General features: G+C 43.4%; 1 protein-coding gene and 1 long non-coding RNA gene across 2 annotated transcripts; both read left to right on the top strand.

The window, feature by feature from the left end:
• The first annotated feature begins 7287 nt into the window (after positions 1–7287).
• On the top strand, positions 7288–17937 carry LOC123119477 (AT-rich interactive domain-containing protein 1). The gene is made up of 2 exons (XM_044539286.1): positions 7288–8201; positions 16983–17937. Exons 1-2 carry the CDS (start codon positions 7356–7358, stop codon positions 17673–17675), a joined length of 1539 nt encoding a protein of 512 aa, XP_044395221.1. The 5' UTR covers positions 7288–7355; the 3' UTR covers positions 17676–17937.
• Positions 14940–15892, top strand: LOC123119486 (uncharacterized). Its single transcript, XR_006458701.1, has 2 exons — positions 14940–15232; positions 15533–15892. It is a non-coding gene; the product is annotated as an uncharacterized lncRNA (long non-coding RNA).
• Positions 17938–21729: the final 3792 nt, after the last annotated feature.

Genomic DNA, 21729 nt, shown 5'->3' with positions numbered 1-21729 from the left:
AAATTAGTTTTGTTGAGTTTGAGTTTGATTCACTTTTATTTTGAGTCACTAAAAATTTCAGAAATTTTCAGAGAAAAGAGAACCCATGAGGAGGTGGTTAAGGGGTTCTTCAAGCTGGAATTCAGAAGAAAATGAAAATGAGGAGAAGGAGAAGCCCAAGTACAACCTTCCTCGCACGGCGGAGGTTCGGCCATGTGAATGGCCAAGTGACAAATTTTTGAGGGAAGCGGGAATATATGATGATTTCTATTATTTGGCGGAGAATGTCGGTATCACCCCCTTCCCCCGAGATAAGTGTGATCAATACCTGCTACTCACTAATACCTTCATACAAAATTTTCGCTTTCATTCTAGGAAGGATCCTCCCATGGTAGAATTTCACTTGTATGATGTGCCTAAGTGAATGACATTGTATGAATTTTTGAATGTTTGCAAAATTCCTTATGAGGGTAGCGTCAGTGAGCCATGCCCTAGGGACGTGGAGGGCTTTATTTTTGAAACCGTTGTGGGAGAAGAGAGAGGAGTGTCTGAAGCTTGGGTGTCTAGTTTAGATTTTCCCGTGTTGTGCTACTACTCATTATTTGCTGGGAGATGCTTGATAGGTCGTGGCGAGAGTGGGGGTCTTAGTGCTCCTGATCTTGCTATTTTGCGCCATGCTTTATATTCTGACAGAACTTTTAGTTTGGGCGCTATTATTGCTTGATGGTTAAACAAAAACCGTTCGAAGGGTACTATTTTTGGTGGTGTCTATGCCTCCCGCCTAGCTAAACATTTTGAGATACCTATTAGCCACGATGAGGAGGAGGAGATGAAGTTACCCACTAAATATTTAAACTACGCTAGTATGATGTCACATGATTTTATTGCCAAGGATGATCATAGGCGACTCCTCTACAACCTAGTATTTAGTTAGGGTACTTGTGAGATTGTTACCTCGCCTGCACCTTCTTTGTTGGATATTCATTCAGGCAGGTACACTATTATCCCCGAGGACATCTACAGCTTTTGGGGTCTTTCACAATCTCTAGCACCTGAGCCAGCACCAGATCCTGACCCATATCAGGAACTTGTTTATCAGTGGGAGCCACAGGAGCTCGCCAACAAGTGGAACCGTCAGGATCCTCCGCAGTATCCAGGAGAGGGTTATTTTGAGTCGTGGCCATATACCAACTTAGGCCAAAATCCTAAGCTTGGGGGAGTACGTATTTCCCACCGACATTACATTCATGCATCACACATTCATTCTAGTTGTTGGTGTTCATACTTTTTTATTGTATTATCCATGTTAGTTTTTTTTGCTTTATTCCTGTGTGTTTGAAAAACTTTGAGAAAATCCATAAAAATTAGTTCTTACTTCTTTTTAGTTTTCCTTTCTAGTTTGATTAGTCGTAGTATTAAAAGAAAACCCAAAAAGATTTCTCGTTCTTCTTTTGCTTGTTGGGAGCTTTCCCGTGTAAATAAATTTTCTCGTTTTTGTTTTCTTTTCGTTAATTTGCTTTCTTCAGAAAAACAAAAACTCCAAAAATATTTTAGTTTGTTTCTTTGAAATTCTTTTCTTTTCTTTGGGTCGTAAGGAGAAGACCACGATGAAAATGTTGAGTGGCTCTCATATGCATTATTGTTGATCTGACAAAGAGCCCATATTACCTTGCCTTCTTCTCTGAATAAATGTTTGCATATTCCAGCTTAGTCCAATGCACGTGCACTCTTATTATTATTCACATTGTTCGGTCGTGCAAGTGAAATGCAATAATGACGATATTTGATGAAATGATTGAGATGAAGAAAAACTAGTATGAACTCGACCTATTTTGTTTTTGTAAATATGATTAGCTCATCGTTCCTGATTCAGCCCATTATGAATGAAACATGTTTGCAATGAAAATTAGAGATTATAATTATTCATGCCATGCTTAATTAGCTAGGAGTGAATAATGGTTTGTCTTGCGTGCCAACATGCATTTAAAATGGTTATGATGTAGTATGATAGGATGGTATCCTCTTCTGAATGATTCAAGTGGCTTGACTTGGCACATATTCACGCATGTAGTTGGATAAAAAACATAGCCTCCATGATAATTATATATGTTCATGATGATATATATCCTACTCATGCTTGCCCTCAATGTTGACTAACCTCAATGCATGTTTATGACCGTTGTCGCTCTCTAGTCGGTCGCTTCTCAATCTATTTACCAGTCTTCACTTGTACTAAGTGGAAATACTACTTGTGCATCCACTTCCTTAAACCCAAAGTTGTTCGATATGAGTCCACCATACCTACCTATATGCGGTATTTACCTACCGTTCCAAGTAAATTTGCAGGTGCCAAACTCTAATCCTTCAAATAATAATCTGTTTTGTATGCCTGAATCGCTCATGTAGTGACTGGGGCTGTCGATATCTTCCATGCTAGGTGGGTTATTCTCACGATGAGTGTTTATTCACTCATCATTCACGAGAGAGTGGCTGGTAATTGGGATGCCCAGTCCTATGATCAAAATCAAAATATAATAGTGAAAGAAAACTCCCCCAGGACTATTGTTGGCATGGACAGCACCCGTGAATTCGGCTAGCCCTAGAGTGTGTTTGTTGGTGGAGGGGGAGTAAAAACTTTACCATTCTGTTTGGGAACTACCTATAATGTATCTAGCATTGAAGATAGTGAGATCTCTTGGCTGTTATGTTGACAATGAAAGCATACAGCTCAAAATTATATTAATCTCTGTTTTAAAAGCTTCGATCTCTAGCACCTCTGCAAATCCCTTCTTCCCTATGCGAAGGGCCTATCTATTTACTTTTATTGTTGAGTCATCATCTTCTTATTAAAGCACCAGTTGGAGAGCACCATTGTCATTTATATGCTTTGCTTTTATTCGGTATTGAGTATGACTGTGACTGGATCTCTTTTGCCATGAATTACAATGTCCAGTCAGTCCTTGATCTTCAGGGGTGCTCTGCATTTATGTTTTGTGGTTTCAGACAGGGCTAGCTAGATACCATTATGCCATATTATATCATGATTGTTCTGAAAAAGTGTTGTCATCCGAGATATCTTATTATTGCTCGCTAGTTCATTATGCCATTGATATGTGTAAATGTGAGACCTAAATGTTATTGTGAATATGGTTAGTTCATAATCTTTGCTGAAAACTTGAACATCAGTTAGACATATTTGCAACAACAAGATCAAACCGAGTTTGTAAAAGTTTTTCTTTGTCACTTTCAGTTTGTTAACTGAATTGCTTGAGGACAAGCAATGGGTTAAGCTTGGGGGAGTTGATACGTCTCCGTCGTATCTAATTTCCAAACTCTTTGCCCTTGTTTTGGACTCTAATTTTCATGATTTGAATGGAACTAACCCGGAGTGACGCTATTTTTGTGCAGAAATCAAAGTTCTCAGATTGACCTGAAAATTTACGGAGATTTTTATGGAATAAATAAAAAAATACTGGCGCAAGAAGTTACCAGAGGGGGGCCACCCAGAGGCCACAAGCCCTGGGGGCGTGCCCACCCCCTAGGGCACACCCTTCATGCTTGTGGGCCCCCTGGACCTCCTCCGACCTTAATTCCAACGCTATATATTCCTATTCGTGGAGAAAAAAAATCAGAGAGAAGGATTCATCGCGTTTTATGATACGGAGCCGCCGCCGCCTCCTGTTCTTCCTCAGGAGGGCAGATCCGGAGTCTGTTTTGGGCTCTGGAGAGGCGAATCCGTCGCCATCGTCATCATCAACCTTTCTCCATCACCAATTTCATGATGCTCACCGCCGGGAGTGAGTAATTCGTTCGTAGGCTTGCTGGACGGTGATGGGTTGGATGAGATTTATCATGTAATTGAGTTAGTTTTGTTAGGGTTTGATCCCTAGTATCCACTATGTTCTGATATTGATGTTGCTATGACTTTGGTATGCTTAATGCTTGCCACTAGGGCCTGAGTACTATGAATTCATATCTGAACCTATTATGTTTTCATGAATATATATATATATATATATATATATATATATATATATATATATATATATATGTTCTTGATCTGATCTTGCAAGTTGTAGACACCTATTACGAGTTATGATCCGCATCCCCCAAGGTGACAATAATTGAGATTCTTTCCGGTGATTACCGTAGTTTGAGGAGTTCATGTATTCACTAAGTGCTAATGCTTTGTTCCGGTTCTCTGTTAAAAGGAGGCCTTAATATCCCTTAGTTTCCTTATGGACCCCGCTGCCACGGGAGGGTAGGACAAAAGATGCCATGCAAGTTCTTTTCCATAAGCATGTATGACTATTTACGGAATACATGCCTAGATTATATTGATGAATTGGAGCTAGTTATGTGTCGGCCTAGGTTATAACTGTTGCATGATGAATGCCATCCGACATAATTATCCATCACTGATCCAATGCCTACGAGCTTTTCACATATTGATCTTTGTTGTGTTAGTTTCGTTACTACTGCTGTTACAATCACTACAAAACTGCCACTGGCACTTCTGCCCCTATTACCGTTACTATTATATATACTACTTTGCTACTAAATACTTTGCTACATATATTAAGTTTTCCAGGTGTGGTTGAATTGACAACTCAACTGCTAATACTCTTGAATATTCTTTGGCTCCCCTTGTGTCGAATCAGTAAATTTGGGTTGAATACTCTACCCTCAAAAACTATTGCAATCCCCTATATTTGTGGGTTATAATGGGGCCATCAGTATCTTCATCCATGACCGTGGCTCGCTGGAGTCTAGCATGTCGGTTAAGTTGTCGATCATGGCCACTAGGTGGGTGGTGGGTGGGATGTGATTTTCCTGATCATCGGCTTTAAGTCTGATCAGATCATAAACCGAAGCCTTGCCGTTCGAGATAGACATACTCTGGATACAGTCAAGCATCTCATTGAGGTGGGATAGCTCTTCGGAATTTATCGTTCGGTTGTAAGCACGGCTGACTCAAAGTATGCCCGGCGTGTAACTTGACGTATCTTTGGCGCGAAGGGATCTGGAAGCGATTCCGAATTCTGCGCCGAGGTCAGCTCTAAACCTGACGCGACTTCAGAGGTGGGAGCCAGATCTATGTCCGGACTTGAGATAGGAAGGGGACCGTCCGGAGTGGTTATGCCGGGGGTTTCTGGTGACGCCACGATGGAGATCGGTTCCGGAGTCGAGCCTCCGGAGCCGGGGGAGTTCTCAATTCGGCCCGGGCACCATCCCGACAGGACGAGTTCGCCGCAGGAATCCGTAGTGTACTCGACAAATGGAGTACCCCGCTTGGGGTCAGGTGGTGGAGCTGATCCCGTAGTGGGTGAGGATTCCACGAACAAAAGCACTCAAAGGGAATTGAAGTCCGCGGAAGACAAAAGCCTCGTGGACAACCAAGTTCCAAAGCAACGGACGCGGGACCCTTTCCCCATGGCGGGCGCCAACCATCGAAGGTTTTTTGGGCAACCATCCCAGTTCCACCAAACGCTCCAAGTTTTCCCTGCTGATCGAGGACCTTTTTCAGTCACCGCTCCACTCCGGCGTGGCGCTGGGATGGACCGGTTGTGAATCAGCCGAGCAACCATCTCGGCGGTGATCATCGGAGGCGGCGGATGATGTTGACATTGGTTGCCATAGGTGCAAGGCGACAACTAAGGACGGTGTCAAGACAGGAAGCTAAAGGAGGAAATACCCTTAGGGGTCGCCGTTCCCCCTTCCCCTATTTAAGCGGGTGGGTGTGCAGATCTTGCTCAAGACGACGCCTGCGCCAGTGGTGGGTTGGCCCATGAAACTTTGGGCCTTCCTGTCCAGAGAAGCAGCGATGCTACCGAGGATGCATGCGAAGGAATCTATGTCATTAAAGATCAAGGTGGCCAGACACGCAAAGGAAGGAGCCCGATGGAGGCCTCGGAGCCTGGATGCCCGCGGCCTCCGCCACGCTCGGGAGCTACTGACGGGGTCCTGTACCCAGGGCACCTAATGTAAGGGAGCCCGACCTCAGGATCCACAACACAACATATACACGGGGATTAAAACTTATACATGTACTTAGCAAACATATTAGTCCTATATAAGTATGTGACATCAATACAACAACATGACTAAGGGCATAATTGCACTTTGAACAATATCATTATCCATAGAGTTACGATCGAGCCAGCTGCGCCCTAATTCATTTGGTGGTCCGAGTCGACGATCTCCCTCACCCGGATCACATCACACACCCAGGTAGATTCCCTTTCGTTGTGGATCCACTCGTCAACGACATCCGTCTCACCAAGGTGCTCTGGGATGGAGGGAGTGGGATGGACATCCTCTACATCGAAACCCTTACACAATGAAGATCCCACACTCCGAGGCAAACCGACTGGTGCATGGTATCAGTCCCGGTTGGCAGGCGAACCACTTGGGTAGATTACCCCCGTTTGTCACTTTCGGCACCCCGAAGAACTCCCAATCATCCTCGGTCGGCAGGCAAAGCCACTTGAGTAGATTACCCTGTCTGTCATTTTTGACACCCAGATAACTTCTAGACTGAGACTCTACTCTTCAAGGGGATTGATCTCCCAGGCTCGTGTGACACCAACTTGGGTCGTTCCTGCTACACCAAGTTCATGGCTATCCTGAGACAATTAAAATCCTAATATAAACATAATATATCTATAATTAGGAGATAATTAATAATGTATATTAATTGTGTGTTGTCATTATGCTCCAAAAGTAACAAAATCTTTTGAAATAACTTTGCTCGTTGTAATTTCCATTTATATTTATATTATGTGTGCGTGTGTGTGTGAGAGAGATTAATGTCTTAATACGAACACAACATATATCTGTAGGAAGAAGACAATATTCTATTAACCGTGTCTTGTAATATACTTGAAAAGTATCAAATCTTTTCAACTAATTTTGTGCACTACACTTTCCCATCCGGATTTATGCTATACATGCGTTGTACATTAGATAAGTTGTTGCTTGACAACTCATACTACCCTGTCATATTACGCACATTTCAAGGCATGAGATGTGTCGATTTTCTTGTTCATTGTTCATTTTTTTCTTTGACAACTCCCACTCCCATAAAATGATCCGCGTTTTTAGTACGCGACGAAACGCGGACCCGCCCTTATCATGCATCATCATCCCCCTTTTCTTCTCCCTCTATACACCATCTCCTACCCCACCCCCACCCCCACACCCACACCCACACATAGACCTAGGGTTTGGCTCCCATGGATTAAATTTTGTTCCATCACAAAGCACAAACCAAAACTCAAAGAGAACAAAAAAAAAGGCATCAGCCTTCCTTCCTCCCCAATCTCCAACGTCGAAGGGGTTGGGTTTTCCTCAACCCAAAGGGCCTGGAGGCAAAAATGGCTACCCCTCCGAGCCCACCGCCACCACCACCTGCCACTAATTCCTCCGCGCCCCCTTTCAAAACCAACACCCCAAGCCCGAACCCCCACGGCGCGCCGGCCGCGAGGGCGCCCTCCTCACCGGCGGCGGCGACGCCGCCGCCGCCGATGTCCAGTGGCCCATCCCACCTCGTCCTTTGCGTGCGCGACGTCATCGGCAAGCTCCGTGCTCGCGGGCACCTCTCGGGGCTGGAGATCCCGGACGATGAGCTCACGGAAGCGGGCGCCCCCGCCTTGTTCGAAACCGTGCTTGCCGCCTTCCTCGCCGAGGGGCGTGTGTCTGCCGGGCTTCCGTTACTCCCGAAGCCTCTTGTGCTCGGGAAAGGCGGCTTGGTGGACATGCTCCCCTTGTACCTCGCCGTGCGCTCTCGCGGTGGATTCGCCGCTGTCACCTCATGGGCGGCCATCGCCGAGGCGGTAGGCCTCGAACCGGCTGCTGATGCGCCCATCAAGCTGGTGTACGCCAAGCATCTCTGGCTCCTTGAGCAGAGCATCGGCAAGCCTGAAAGGCAGGACGAGGTGGCCGGGAGCAGTAGCAATGCGGCCCACCGCTCGAACGCGAAGAAGGATAAGTTCCTGTCGTCACACAAGGACCACGCAAGCGCCGGGTCAGCCCATCTGAAGCGTAAGAGGGAGGTTCCTCTGCAGATGCTTAACTGGGTCCGCCTTGTGGCGAAGAATCCGGGTGAACATGGCGCTGGACAGAATCATGGCAGCCAACTCTCCTCGACGCTTATGTTCCGTCGCCTGATGTTTGAAAATATCGATTGCAGCAAATTGCCCTATAGCACTACCTCGCCGCAGGTAACTTCTGGCCACATAGTTTTGATTTTTGAACGCGATAAATGGTATGCTTGATTATGTAATTGTGTTCGTTAAATTGTGGATTTAGATTCTGGATTTGGTCATTCTTATCGGCTGTCTAATTATAGCTATTGGTCCTTAGATTTACCTACACAGAAGTGCTATCATTTCTGAAAAGAGAATCACACATTTTTTTTCATATGCTCACTTAGGGTCATCTTGGAGAATGCTAAATGCTGGATCATTTTAGAGCATTCTCACAGTTCTTTTCCCAGCACCATGCCAATCTAGCTCAAGGAATATAAGATGATCTCGCAGATATTGCTAATTTTGATCTGTTTATCCCTTTTCCCATCTAAGGAGTCTGAAAACTCCGAGGGCTCTGTGGACTTTTATGTTCGCACACGTATCTACTCCTGGTTAGTTGTAGCTGTGACCCATCTGCTATGGGTGAAAACTGAAAAGCAAAACACAGCATTTTCCATATATAATATCTAATTATCATGGTAACAGGGCAAATCAGTGGTAGCTATTTATTGTGTAATTTTTTTTTCAAAAGATTGCTTATATTTCTGTAAGTTCTTGGGTGAGGGCATTGTTGGTAAATTTTGGCTATCATTAGGACTGCATCAGGGGTCAGCTTTGAGCCCTTATATTTTTGCTTTGGTGATGGATGAGATCACAAGGGATTTACAAGGAGATATCCATGGTGTATGCTCTTTGCGGATGATGTGGTGCTAGTTGACAATAGTCGGACGGGGGTCAATAGGAAGTTAGAGTTATGGAGATAAACCTTGGAATCGAGAGGTTTTAGGCTTAGTAGAACTAAAACCGAGTACATGAGGTGTGGTTTCAGTACTACTAGGCGTGAGGAGGAGGAGGTTAGCCTTGATGGGCAGGTGGTGCCTCAGAAGGACACCTTTCGATATTTGGGGTCAGTGCTGCAGAAGGATGGGGGTATTGATGAAGATGTGAACTATCGAATCAAAGCCGGATGGATGAAGTGGTGCCAAGCTTCTGGCATTCTCTGTGACAAGAGAGTGCCACAAAAGCTAAAAGGCAAGTTCTTTAGGACGGCGGTTCGACTTGCAATGTTGTATGGCGCTGAGTGTTGGCTGACTAAAAGGCGACATGTTCAACAGTTAGGTGTGGACAGCTAAAGCGTGTGGATCATGTTAAGAGAGGTCGGGGTAGACCGAATTTGACATGGGAGGAATCCGTAAAGAGAGATATGAAGGATTGGAGTATCACCAAAGAACTAGCCATGGACAGGGGTGGGTGAAAGCTTGATATCCATGTGCCAAAACCATGAGTTGATCGTGAGATCTTATGGGTTTCACCTCTAGCCTACCCTAACTTGTTTGGGACTAAAGGCTTTGTTATTGTATTAGCGGCAAATAAACAAAGTTAGGCTTTGGCCTAAGTTTATTTTCATGGTGCAAAAATGGCAGCTCATTTTTCTAATTCTTTATAGGGTTATGCTTGCACTATTAACCTTAATTATGCTAGCTGTTCTGCATATTTTTCTTTTCCCTTCTTTTTCCGATTGATATCTTTAAGAGAGGATTGTTAGTTATTGTTCGCTGCTAGGAAATAGCTTATATGCTTGAGCCACAGAGAAGAAAAAATTGAAGTAGGATTCCCCCCAGCCTATACTTTGCTCTCTTTATTTGACACCTGCCATGCTTCCTCGGTTCCTCCTTCAATGATATTTACTGTTTTAATGGCCCACCTCTATTTGGTGCCAGAGTCATGGTTTTTAAGGCGTTGTCTAAGCATTTCTTCAGCGCTAAGGCGCCCTAGGAGGAAGGTGCCGCCCTTGCCTTGACCATCTAGCACATGTTGTCTACAGAGAAGCATCTGCCGCCGCTCAGTCCTCACCACAATGTTGATGTGGTTGCTCCGAAGGCTTGGAAATGGCGTTCCTTTCACCTTTCTACACTGGCATGCATCTAAGCGTGTCTGTTTTGACTGCCGCTTCTCTTTCCCGATCAACTACTCTAGCATGGTGGGAAAGGAGGGGTTGTGTCTTATGTTGTGAGGGAGAAGTTAGGCATGTGGTATTACTTGTTTCTATTGCCGGGAAAGGGGGAAGATGAGTAATGTTGTGACTATGATGAGCAATGTTCCAAATATCGACCAGTTAAGCGACATCTCAGGTAATCGCTACTCGGTGAGTCACCGAATAGCCGATTAACTGGTCGATTGCCTATTTATCCCTAATTAGCACCAGACTGATATGGTACTAGTTACTGATATCCTCAACATTGACGATGAGAAAGAATGGAGGGATAGTGGCAATTGTGTCGCAAGAGGAACAACTGAGTTATTAGATGGCTTTTCGGGTTGTGGGGACGGTGTGTTTATGGCCAGTGACCTACCATTCAATATTTTTGTTTCTCTCGTAATATGTCCCAATTGATATGTTCCTTTAGTGTCTTAGGCGCGGCTGGCCTCTCGCCTTATGCGCTTATAGGTGAATAACGGTGTTGGTCCTCTTGGGTTACCTTTTAGTCTTAAAACCATTATGAGAGCCGACACACCATGGTTTCTATTTTTGGATTTCCCTTGGATAAGTTGAATCACAACAAAGAAAGATGGTGGCCTAGCCACATCCACCTTCGGCAACATGGCAGATGCATTGGAAAATCAAGGCTACATGAAAGGACATGGTGGAGAAGATGAAATGCAGATAGAGGATTTCATGTGACGCTCTGATGGCCATGTCGTCACCAAATTCACTAACTGCAGTACTGCACTACCAACATTGAGGCCTTGACAAGCCAAAAGTATTCTCAGTTTCTTTTGAAGGGTGATGGAAACAAAATTCACGAATTATAATGTTTTAGTAATTTAGGAGCAAGTTTCGTTCATATTGAAATCAAAATTTAAAATCCAGACAACGGATAACTGAGTCTAACAACCATTGAGATAAACAAGCAACAATAACAAACCACTTGAGAAAGCTTAATTCGAAGGGTGTGAGGATAATGGACATCTACTACTTGGACTGTCACCCTCGACTAGAACTTCCCATTCTCAAATTTTCTTAGACGATAGTGATATAAACAAAATTCATGAATTTTATTTTTCAGTAATTTTTGGATCAAGTTGCATTCGTACTTAAATCAAATCTTAAAACTCGAACCAATGATAATGGAGTGAACAACCATGAGATAAACAGGAAATGAAAACAAGCTAGTTGAGAATGCTTAATTCAAAGGATGTGGGCTCAATCCAACATCTGGAATATCTCATTTTATATCTAATTTTCCATTTGAAGCCTCCATGTCAAATATGAAAACCAGGGGTAAAATAGGATGCAAACTTGGAAGTGAGCCCACACCGTGTGGTCACATTCCCACGACTTTGACGATGTGCAGTCGTAATACCTTATCTCTTCAGCGTATACCGTATACCGTATACAGGCATACATGGCTAGGTATGCACAAGCCTTGAAGGCCCAACGGAGCACCTCGACCTGATGGAGTGTATGCTTGGGGTTCCCAAATAGGAAACCTTGCGGATTGCTTGGCGAAGGGGCCACTGAGTTCTACTCACACGATCCGAATTCCTACCCGTACAGACATACACGGAGAGGTCACCTACTCAGAGGAGGGAAGGCCACCACCATAGTATGGATATATAAAGGCGTCCAAGGCCCGACAAGGAGGACGAGCAATCTAGAGACACACAAACCTTAGCGATCTTATGCACATCGCCTAGATCGTGTCCAGGGACCCCTGGTGATCTGAGATGATGTCCCACGACTATACAAATCACGTGTAACTACAATATTGCTACAAGGTAAAAATGAAATTATGCTTGACATTCTTCTTGTTATGCCAGAGTGTATATTAGTTAAGAGTTTTGGTTGGTTGCATCCACTTTGAAACTCGAATGTGGACAATCTTATATCTATTTTCCATTTGACCTCAAATAACCTACCTACATGGGTGTCCCAATCTTTCGAGGAGATCATGGGTTTGACTAGTGGAGACATCTTTGACGATCTAACTACGAACATGCCACAATGACGCGCCTTAGCAATTGCTAAACAAACCCCCGAGATGTTATTTGTCACGCCGAATCACGATCAATTTGACATCGAAGGTCTAACCTCCGTGCGAAATCGAGAACAAGAACTATGAAAATAGAATTATGATTATTGTGAATAATGAAGTATTGATGAAAGTTGGGATTCAAAAGCGGTCTTGGCCGGGTCGATGGACACAAATGAAGTACACAAGTTGCAAGTTGACATTCGCCTAGCGCCTAGGTGGTGCTTAAGCGTCCTAGGTGGACTCACAATTTTGACTATCATGTTGTATTTGGGGTACTATATTTGTATCGAAATCGATTTAGAGAATATAAGTAAGTAAACTACCAACTATTGAAATTGGAAGATGGAAAATTTGGTTTGTCGGTGCAATATGGCATGATTTCTCACTTGAGTGGACAATTCTTACTTGCCATGCCTAGAGTTCCGCTTATGCCCTAGGCGAGGCGTTTGGTCATTGCCTAGCGCCTAAGTGTGCCTAAGCGCCTCCTAGGCGTTGCCTTTTCCAATAGAGGTTACAACTATGGTGAACTTTATCTAAACAGTACTGAAATCTAAACACTAGCGGTGCAGCGTATTTAAGGGGCTTATAAGAGGGGATTTCGACTAGCCAAGGTCCAAGGAAGGGGTGGCCAAATCCGATTCATGGGTTATTCCTCCCTGAATATGGACTCTTAAGACTGCCCATAGTGTTTTACTCCAAAAGTACATGGGCATGGCCTAGTAATAAGGGGGCATGACATCTATAGATAGCCGTGGTCAAATTATGAAGTTTCATCTTGTATTTTTCCTCCATGTATTCATGCATCACTAGGGTGGCTTTTGTCTTGAGATCTCCACTTGCGGCTCCGTCTTCATTGTTTATGTGTTTGCTTCCATCTCCATGCTTGATCATGCTCCAATGCTTGTCCCTCTTGTCCATGCCGGGGCCCTCATGAACATACATATGTGATTTACAGAACATTTCTCAGGAGCATTAGGAATAGTTCCATGAAACGAAAGTAACTGATAATTCAGGTGATGTGCGTGAGCCCTAGTGATTGATTGTTGTATTCTGGAACTTCGGTAGTGGTCTTTTCGCATTTATGGGCTAGACACTCAATTCATGCTCTTTGGAGTAATGTTGCTCGACCAGTGCTATAGCCCAGGTAGCATCGGCCTTGCTCCACTCCTGCATGGGATATCCTTAAGAAGCAGGATTATCCCATTTAGGGAAATCAGATCACTGCGTTCTATACATGACAAGTAATGTTCTAAAGGGTAGGCAAGAGACTGGGTGTTATTCGTCTGATTGGGTCTAGGTGGGTTTGGTCCACCTTATAGAACATTTGCTGGTGAGCAGTAAGGTAGGCAGCCTTCGCTACTTATGTGTAGTGTTGGAGCCCCTATTGGGCAACTCCGGAGATGCTCTTACGCACATTAGGACCCTCCATTTTTGGAGCTAGTTGTTTTGGGAGGTTCAGTTGTCCTGAGTGGATTTCATCATATTGTCTTAAACGTCCAGCACCTTCTGTTGGCTCTATGTTAGCAGACAACCTGGTATCTATGTTGCATGGCATGGGGACATGGATATGGTGATACACCATTTTTTTTGTTCTAAAAACAGTGTTAAGGGGAGACAACAAGTATAGATTTATTTACAGAACAGGAAAAAACACCATACCTTATCTTACTGCATGCAACCAGCATTCCAATAGTCTGTGAATAACAGGTTAACCAGCGGCTAGCACCTAATATCTTGTCAAGAACTCGATGATGAAGTTCCGCAAATAAGAAAACATAACCATCAGTAGTTAGTTACCTAAAAAAAACCCACCAGTAGTTAACTTCATGCTTGACTTGTACTTGCTCTATTAGTATCCCGGTATATCCAAGTGGCCTTTGTATAGTTTGAAATTGAAAATAAATATACGTGTATCTGATGTAACCCGCATATGCCTGCAGAATACAGCATGTTTGTGAAGTGCCGGTGCAACATAGCTTTGTAGCATAATCCAGCTTTTGGTTCATCCCACACAATTTGTGCCTACCAAAAATGTCATATTTGCAGCTATAAACTCCAACATGCAGGCACATCAAGGCAACCAAACTGTCTTAATTATATACAGTTAGAGAATAAACGGTGGACCACTAGTGCCTCTAATTATTTACTTTGCTTGGTAAAACTTGAATTGACAACAGTGGTTCTTAGGGAAAAAATTCTAGTATTGCAGTATCGTTTTTAGCATCCATGAGAGCTTTCTCCAGCTTCTGCCCACCCTAGCATAGTTCACCATCACTTGTTTCCATAAAGTTTGTTTTCATCGAAACCATTAACCAAGGTTCTCGGTTGGATTTCACTGAGGCTTCTGAGCGCTTCATGCTTGTCAAACACATTCAGTGTTCCAGGTCAGCGAATCTGTTGACCCACGCATTATGAGACAATTTCTGGCGTTCGACACTATTGGTGCAGTTAGTCTTGCATAGTGAAGATTATTTTCATTGTTAGCTCTGTTTTTAAGGCGTCCGTAAGGCGTCGCTTAGGCGACGCCTAGGCGTCAGGGCGCCCTCCAGGCTCAGGGCGTCGGCCTTGCCTTAGACAGTCGTGTAAGGCGTCCGCCTTAGGCTGTAAGGCGTCTGAAGCGTCCGCCTTAGCGCCGCCTTGCACGCCTCAGACCAAATCGGACGCCTTAGCTTGTCAGGCAGGGAAACAGAGATTGCAGGCGGGAAAACTGACCTGGGCGGGAACACAGGCGCGGGAAACATTGGTTCAGGTGCGACCAGTTATGAGAAGGGGAAAGAGAGAGTGAATCGACGCGAGAGGTCTCTCCTGTCTCCTCTCTGGACCATTGACGGAGGCTTCCTCCTCAGATCTGCGGCAGCCGCCAGCCTCCTCCCTCCGGCCACAGTTCCTCCCCCTCCTCTCTGGCTGCAGCTCCTCCCCATCCTCCTCTGGCGCAACCCTCTTCCAGCAGATCAGCACCACATCAAGGTATGAATTCAGCCCTCTCTTCTCCCCCCTTTCCCCCTCTCCTCTTTCTTCCATCCAGCAGTGTAGCTTGCCATGCTTGCCTGCTCTGTTATGCACAGCTCCTCTACTAACTGTTAGGTGCTGCCTCTCTTATGCACAGCAGTGTAGCTAGATGTGCTTGCCCGCTCCTCATCTGCATCTGTTTCTTCCCAGATCTGCTTCTCCACCCACAAGGCAGCAGCCCCACCACTGCTTCTCTCCTTCCCCATGCTTGATCTGGCTGCTCTAGTGATTTGGCTCTTCTCTCTTTTTCTTTGACAGTAGCCAGGTGTACCTGCTCTGATGGATCTAGCCAATGATCCTAGGAGAAGAGCTACATCAGATGATCCAGCCTGGAAGTATGGGTTCTGGCCAGATTTAGAGAGGAAAGATTTACTCCAGTGTACATTGTGTGGCAAGATAGTCCATGGTGGAGTGAGAAGGCTAAAGCAGCACTTTTCTGGGGGTTCCAGTGATGCGGATAAGTGTCCCGAGGCATCCATGGAGATTAGGATAGAGATGCACAATTCCTTAAACACTAGAAAGTTTAAAGCTATGGAGCGATATATTGATGAGGATGAAGCTGAACTTCAAAGGCGCCGTTCTGTCATATACACAAGATGATTTGAGGCCTATGCTTTGGTAACAGTTTATATGTTAATGTTAGTTGTTAAATCTCCTAATTGGTGGCCATCTATTATATATGTATGTACAATTTATTAAGTTAATGCTAGTTGTTAAATCTCCTAATTGGCTGCCATATATTATATATGCACGTGTCTAAGGCGTCGCCTCGCCTTACGCTTTAGCGCTTAGGCGGTGAGGCGCCCCCCCAGCGCCTCGCCTCGCCTTACCGCCTTAAAAACATAGATTGTTAGTTACTCGACTGTGCACCGTGACTTGCATTGCTGGGTCAATAGCTCCCATATATTAACTTGGTATTTAGCATGTTACTGGAAATGTCTCAACATGATTTACAAGTTACAACTGTATTGTTATAGGCCCCTTTTGCTTTGTAATTTTGCCACGGAAAATTTGGCAAGCCAAAGTAATCATGACATTTGAAAATCTGGTATTGTTACATATTTGCAAGTTATGATGACGGTGGATAAATTTGTAAAGTGATAACTGAGTTGGGTTGTTACCATTTTAGGCCTTTAGATAGTTCGGATATGATTCTTGTACTACGGATGCTCATAAATTTTATCCTGTGAATGATCCTAATGCTTAAACTTATCTTGCTATTGATCATAAGATTAAGCTAGCACAAACGAAGTGTATGATTATCTTTCTTCAAACTTTTAGTCTGGGTGGATGTGCTATGTATATTTCTTCAGCCATATGATCCACCCTAATTCCTTACTGACCTTATCAGAGGCCCTCTTTTATATTGTGCTTTTCCTGTAGTTGCAAGACTCAGTTATTAAGATTAATTTGTTTCCCTATGCCGCTTGATATATGATCCCAACAGGTTGTCATACAGCAGCTGATACCACGTATAGGTCTGTTGGCTTATAAAATACTCTTCCAGTTTCTTTGGCTGCCTGAACTTCTCTATTTCTGCTTAGAGACCGCATATACGATCACCAAAGAACTTAAAATCGTTTGTCATGCATTCTGAACTAATGTTTTATTCTATTTATTAATTTCTTCTCTTATATGACAATGATATTCAATCGTCTTAAGGAGATACTCCGAAAATGTATAAAACGCAACTCTTTGTTCATTGCAGAGTGGACTTACAAATGAGGAGCAGCCACAGTATGATGGATGGGATGATCGACTGTGTGCAGGTGGGCATAGTGACAGGATTTTGCATGCACGAACTCGGCTTAGTGGTCTAGCAGATGTTCCAGATTGGACTGGGAAGCCTTCGCTACCTTATGACGAGCCGCATGTATTGAGATTTCTAGGACAACCTCTTTTGCCTGCACCAAGTAATGAAAGCCTTGATGCTGATGCTATTGGTAAGGGTAGGCCAGATAATTGCAACTGTCAAATCCCAGGTTCTGTTGCTTGTGTTAGATTTCATGTGACAGAGAAGAGGATCAAGCTGAAGCGTGAACTGGGCTCAGCATTTTATGCAATGGGATTTGATCGCATCGGTGAGGATGCAGCATTGACATGGAGAAGGGATGAAGAAAAGAAATTCAATGCCGTTATCCAGAATAATCTGCCTTCATCCAAGTACAGATTCATGGAGGAAGTGTTTGCTGCCATGGGTTCCAAGGGCAGAAAAGACATTGTAAGTTACTATCACAATGTTTTCCAAGTGCGACGAAGAGCGTACCAGAATCGGCTCACTCCAAATGATGTGGATAGTGATGATGATTCACTCGAGCCTGGCTTCCTGCATCTTCGTCAAGGTGGTGCTCAGGGTAACTCCATGTCTGCTTCTTCCTCCGGAACTCAAAGGGGTTCTTAGGTTGGAGGTTCAATAGGTTACTAGGGTAGCTCGGTGGCTCCAGCTCGGCTTCTTTATCTGGAGCTCAGAGGAAGTTTTCTTCTTTCTTTGCGGTGAAGCTCACAGGAAGGTTCCGTAGGTCGACACCAATTGGTTTTCTGGAGCTCATTTAGACTTTTCTCTCTGTGAATAGCCCCGTGGCTCGTTTCACCTTGATGGACCTGGATATTAATGCAATTATGTTGACATTTAGACTATCGTTATTATGTAGGCAGTTTTATTATTTCGTTGGAGAATACCATGTGGAGTACTCCCTCCGTCCGAAAAAACTTGTCCAAGGCTTGTTCCTTAAATGGATGTATCTAGTACTAACTTGGTGCTAGATACATCAATTTGAGGAACAAACTTTTCCGGACGGAGGGGGTACATTTTTGCTGAGACCTTTGTTTTGGATAGGTGCGGTCCAATTCCCTTTGGACAAGTAGAAAATTGAATATGATCCTTGCGCATTCAAAGCGGTTTGGTATAATCCCTCTATCCAAGCAAACCCCAAGGGATTGTTTTGATACACATCAATTCAACTCCGGTCACTTGTGAGACGGGCTGAAACAAAATCACTTCGGATCTGAAGGGATTGAATTGGATAGGAGTGACATCCGAACAATCAGTGATCAGGGTCTGATCAAGCAGGGGTCCATGGGTGCTAATCCCCCCCCCCCCCACCCCCACCCCAAATAATACAAAATAATTTACTAAGTCTGATGTCATTGATCTTGCATGGAGACTTGCGTGGATATTTTTTTTCCTTTTTATGCTTGGTTGAGTCACTTAAATGTGCAATAACTAAGGCACATCTTCCTCCATGCTAGAATAAATCTCTTAACATTATATTAATTTTAATACAAAGTTGTATTAAAGTTGAGACACTTAGTTTGGTATGGAGAGAATACTTAACGCTTGTTTTCTAAAGTACCATGTGACTATTTGTTAGACTTATGATAATATCTGGATCAAATTATATAACATGGAGTACTATAGATGTAATATGTGGCATCCCCAACACTACTCTCCTAGGTCCGCCACAGTCAGTGATGGGTAAGCTTTGACCCAGGCAAGTCGCGAGGAAAACTTTTCACCCTGCACATCGCCCTGCTCAATCTTGTTTTATGTCTTAGTGGCAAATGGATTAGAGTCTTGTGGAGTCCATGTTGTTGACTTCTTTGTATTTTCAAAAGGATACCTAAAGGATATCTTATAACTGAAAATTACCAAAGAAAAGTACAAAATATACAAAACGGCCATCTAAAAATAAAATTACATCGATCTGTCTTCTTACTTCGATTGAATGCAACCATCAAAGATTGAAAATTAAATTGGTAGCAATAAGAGAAAGGGACACCTGCAAACACCCTTGTCAAATTAGACTTTCAAGACTGCAATAGATGCTTACTGCTAGAAATGAGATTTAATAATTGTTGAAGGAAGATGAAGCTTGCCAACACAGTTGTTAATGCCAAGTGCTTTCCTCATGCAGTGTTGTTGAGCACCTACCTCTCACTACAAAATCTAACTTCACCATTGATCTCAACCTCCTCGCTCGGGCTTTCCTCCGTCGGTTGGTTGACTGTGAGTTTAAACATTCTGAAGTGTGCATGGAGGAGTCTACCCGTCATTGCCAAATGATGAAGTCCAAAATTAGAAATATTGTTCATAATTATTCTATAGAAATACCATTTTATAGCCCCCAACGTACCTGATGTGTACTTCAAATAGACTATCTTACCCACTCATGAAGCATGCCCTTGTTTAAGTTTGTGTAGTCGTGAAATTTTGATTTGGTATTGTAAAGTTGTCCCAGTGACTCACTTTTAGTCCGAAACCACGTGCGTCGTGATAACTATTTCGACATGGAAGACACATGTCCTTGGACTTGCGCACACGAAGCAAACTAGGCCAACCTCATTTTTTTCACCTAGGCCCACCTGTATTATTGAGGGACCTTAGCAACTTCTTCACAACATCATGATTTTCAATATCCTTAGCTGTGAGACCTTTCAACTCACTGGTGATAGTGACAAGTACCGAGTAGGTGTCTTGAACACTTTCCGAGCCTTTTCTCCTAAAGGTGTTGAACTAGTTGCAGAGAACATCCATCCTGGTTGCACGCAGAACACCTTCATTGACCTTGGACAAAACATCCTAAACTTCCTTAGCAGTTTCCAATTCACTAATATGGTTGAATTCTTCTCTGATGATGCAGTCACAGAGAATGTCTTGGGATTGAGCATCCATATTGATATTCCTTTGGTCTTCAGAGGTAGGATTTTGCGAGCGTCTTCATAGAACAAATCCTCACTGACAACTCTCCATAGCTCAGAATCAATTCCACTGAAGTGGCATCTCATCTAGTGCTTCAGTAAGGATATTCCTTCCCATCAAAGACTGTCTTGTGAGTAGATCCTTCATAATTACCTGTGGCCGACATCATTAAACTTCAGGTGGTTAAACCAAATCACACAGAGATAAGGGAGCACCTTACTGTGACACCAATTGTAGGACTAGATATCGACCAGGACGGCGGTGAATGGGAGATTCGACAAATGCTTCAAAAAAAGTAAGCTTTCCAAAATAAGACAATGTATGCAGAATATTATTGAACATAAAGAGAGTAAAATAAACTGAACAGAGGGACAACTTAGAGAAACAACTAGATAGGCAAAGGTAAATCTAAGCAATAGTGAATAGGAAAGTAAACATAGCATATGCCGTTGAATAACTAAGTTCTCAAAAACTTCTTCACAACATTCACAGAGAAAGAAGATAGGAAGAGGATTATCAAAGAGATGCAAGTTATAGAGGTATATGAGTTCGAGAAAGTAAACCTGTAGCTTGACGAAGTCAGAGATTTGTTCGACCAGTTCAAGTTGCTGGCACAACTCAATGCCTGGTTGGAGGGGCCAAGATTTAACAAAGAGGACAATGTCCTCACCATATTCTCCTTGAGCTAAAGTCACTTAAGCTTCGGCCAATCACTCGTGGTAGATCTTCGAGGTAGATCTCTAGGACCTTCACAAACTTTTCTTCAGTCGTCTAGCGAACCTAACCGTCTTGTAGATGCACATTCCACAAGAGCAATAGGTTAAGTTAAGTTTCGACTAGTTCTTCAGTGATGATCAGTTGCTTAGGAGATTTTAGGCTTTAAGGTTTTTCCTCTCTTGGGATTCTCTCAATCTCTTTCGGGGGATGAATTGCTCTGACAAACACTTCTCAATTCTCGCTAGAGAAACCAACCATTTAAGGTTGAAGGGGGTAGCTATTCATAGCTGGAGCAATCCCGAGGTGTGAAATGAACAATAGGGGCATTGTCTACCTAACAAACAACCAATGCGGGCACAACAGTCGAATTTTAAAGGCGGCCTACGACTTGCTTGGGAACAAGTCAAGACGACTCAACTACACTTGGTTCTTGCCCAGAGTCCTGAAGAACATCGTCTTGGACTTAGAGAGAAAATCACAGAGCATGAAGAGATTTCTAAGTCTTCACTTGAAGATGTAGGTTTTGACTGAGAATGACCAAAGACCTAAATATCAACATTCACTTAGACCCCCCTCTTAATAGTTTGGTTTTCCCTATGACTCAAAAAGAGAGAAATGAAACTAGGAAAAAAAATATCCAGTACGCTTCATCTCCTCTCTGCAAGATGATTGTTCCTGGAACAAGCATTCCAAAAGATTTCATTTCACCACAATTTTAGGGTCCATAACTCGGATCTTAAACCAAACTAGTTGATTGTCCATGCATTGCAACAGGGACATACATATCTAGTGATCCTCACGTCCAACGCTCGATGATACTTCCCGTAATTAATGTGATCCTCCCATTCAAATAATAATACTCCCCATAATAACATAATTCTCGTCCAAAGAATGATACTCTCCGTATGTAACATGATCCCCATCCAAAGAATGATACTCTAGGTAATTAACACGACCCTTTTGTCCAATGCTTGATGGTACTTTTCATAATTAACGTGATCCTCTTGTCCAAAGAATGATACTCTCCATAATTAACGCG

Source organism: Triticum aestivum, chromosome 1B, assembly GCF_018294505.1.
Source record: "Triticum aestivum cultivar Chinese Spring chromosome 1B, IWGSC CS RefSeq v2.1, whole genome shotgun sequence".
Classification (NCBI taxonomy): Eukaryota; Viridiplantae; Streptophyta; class Magnoliopsida; order Poales; family Poaceae; genus Triticum; species Triticum aestivum.
The sequence above is the reverse complement of the archived record's forward strand: the minus strand, read 5'-3'. Positions and strand labels throughout refer to the sequence as shown.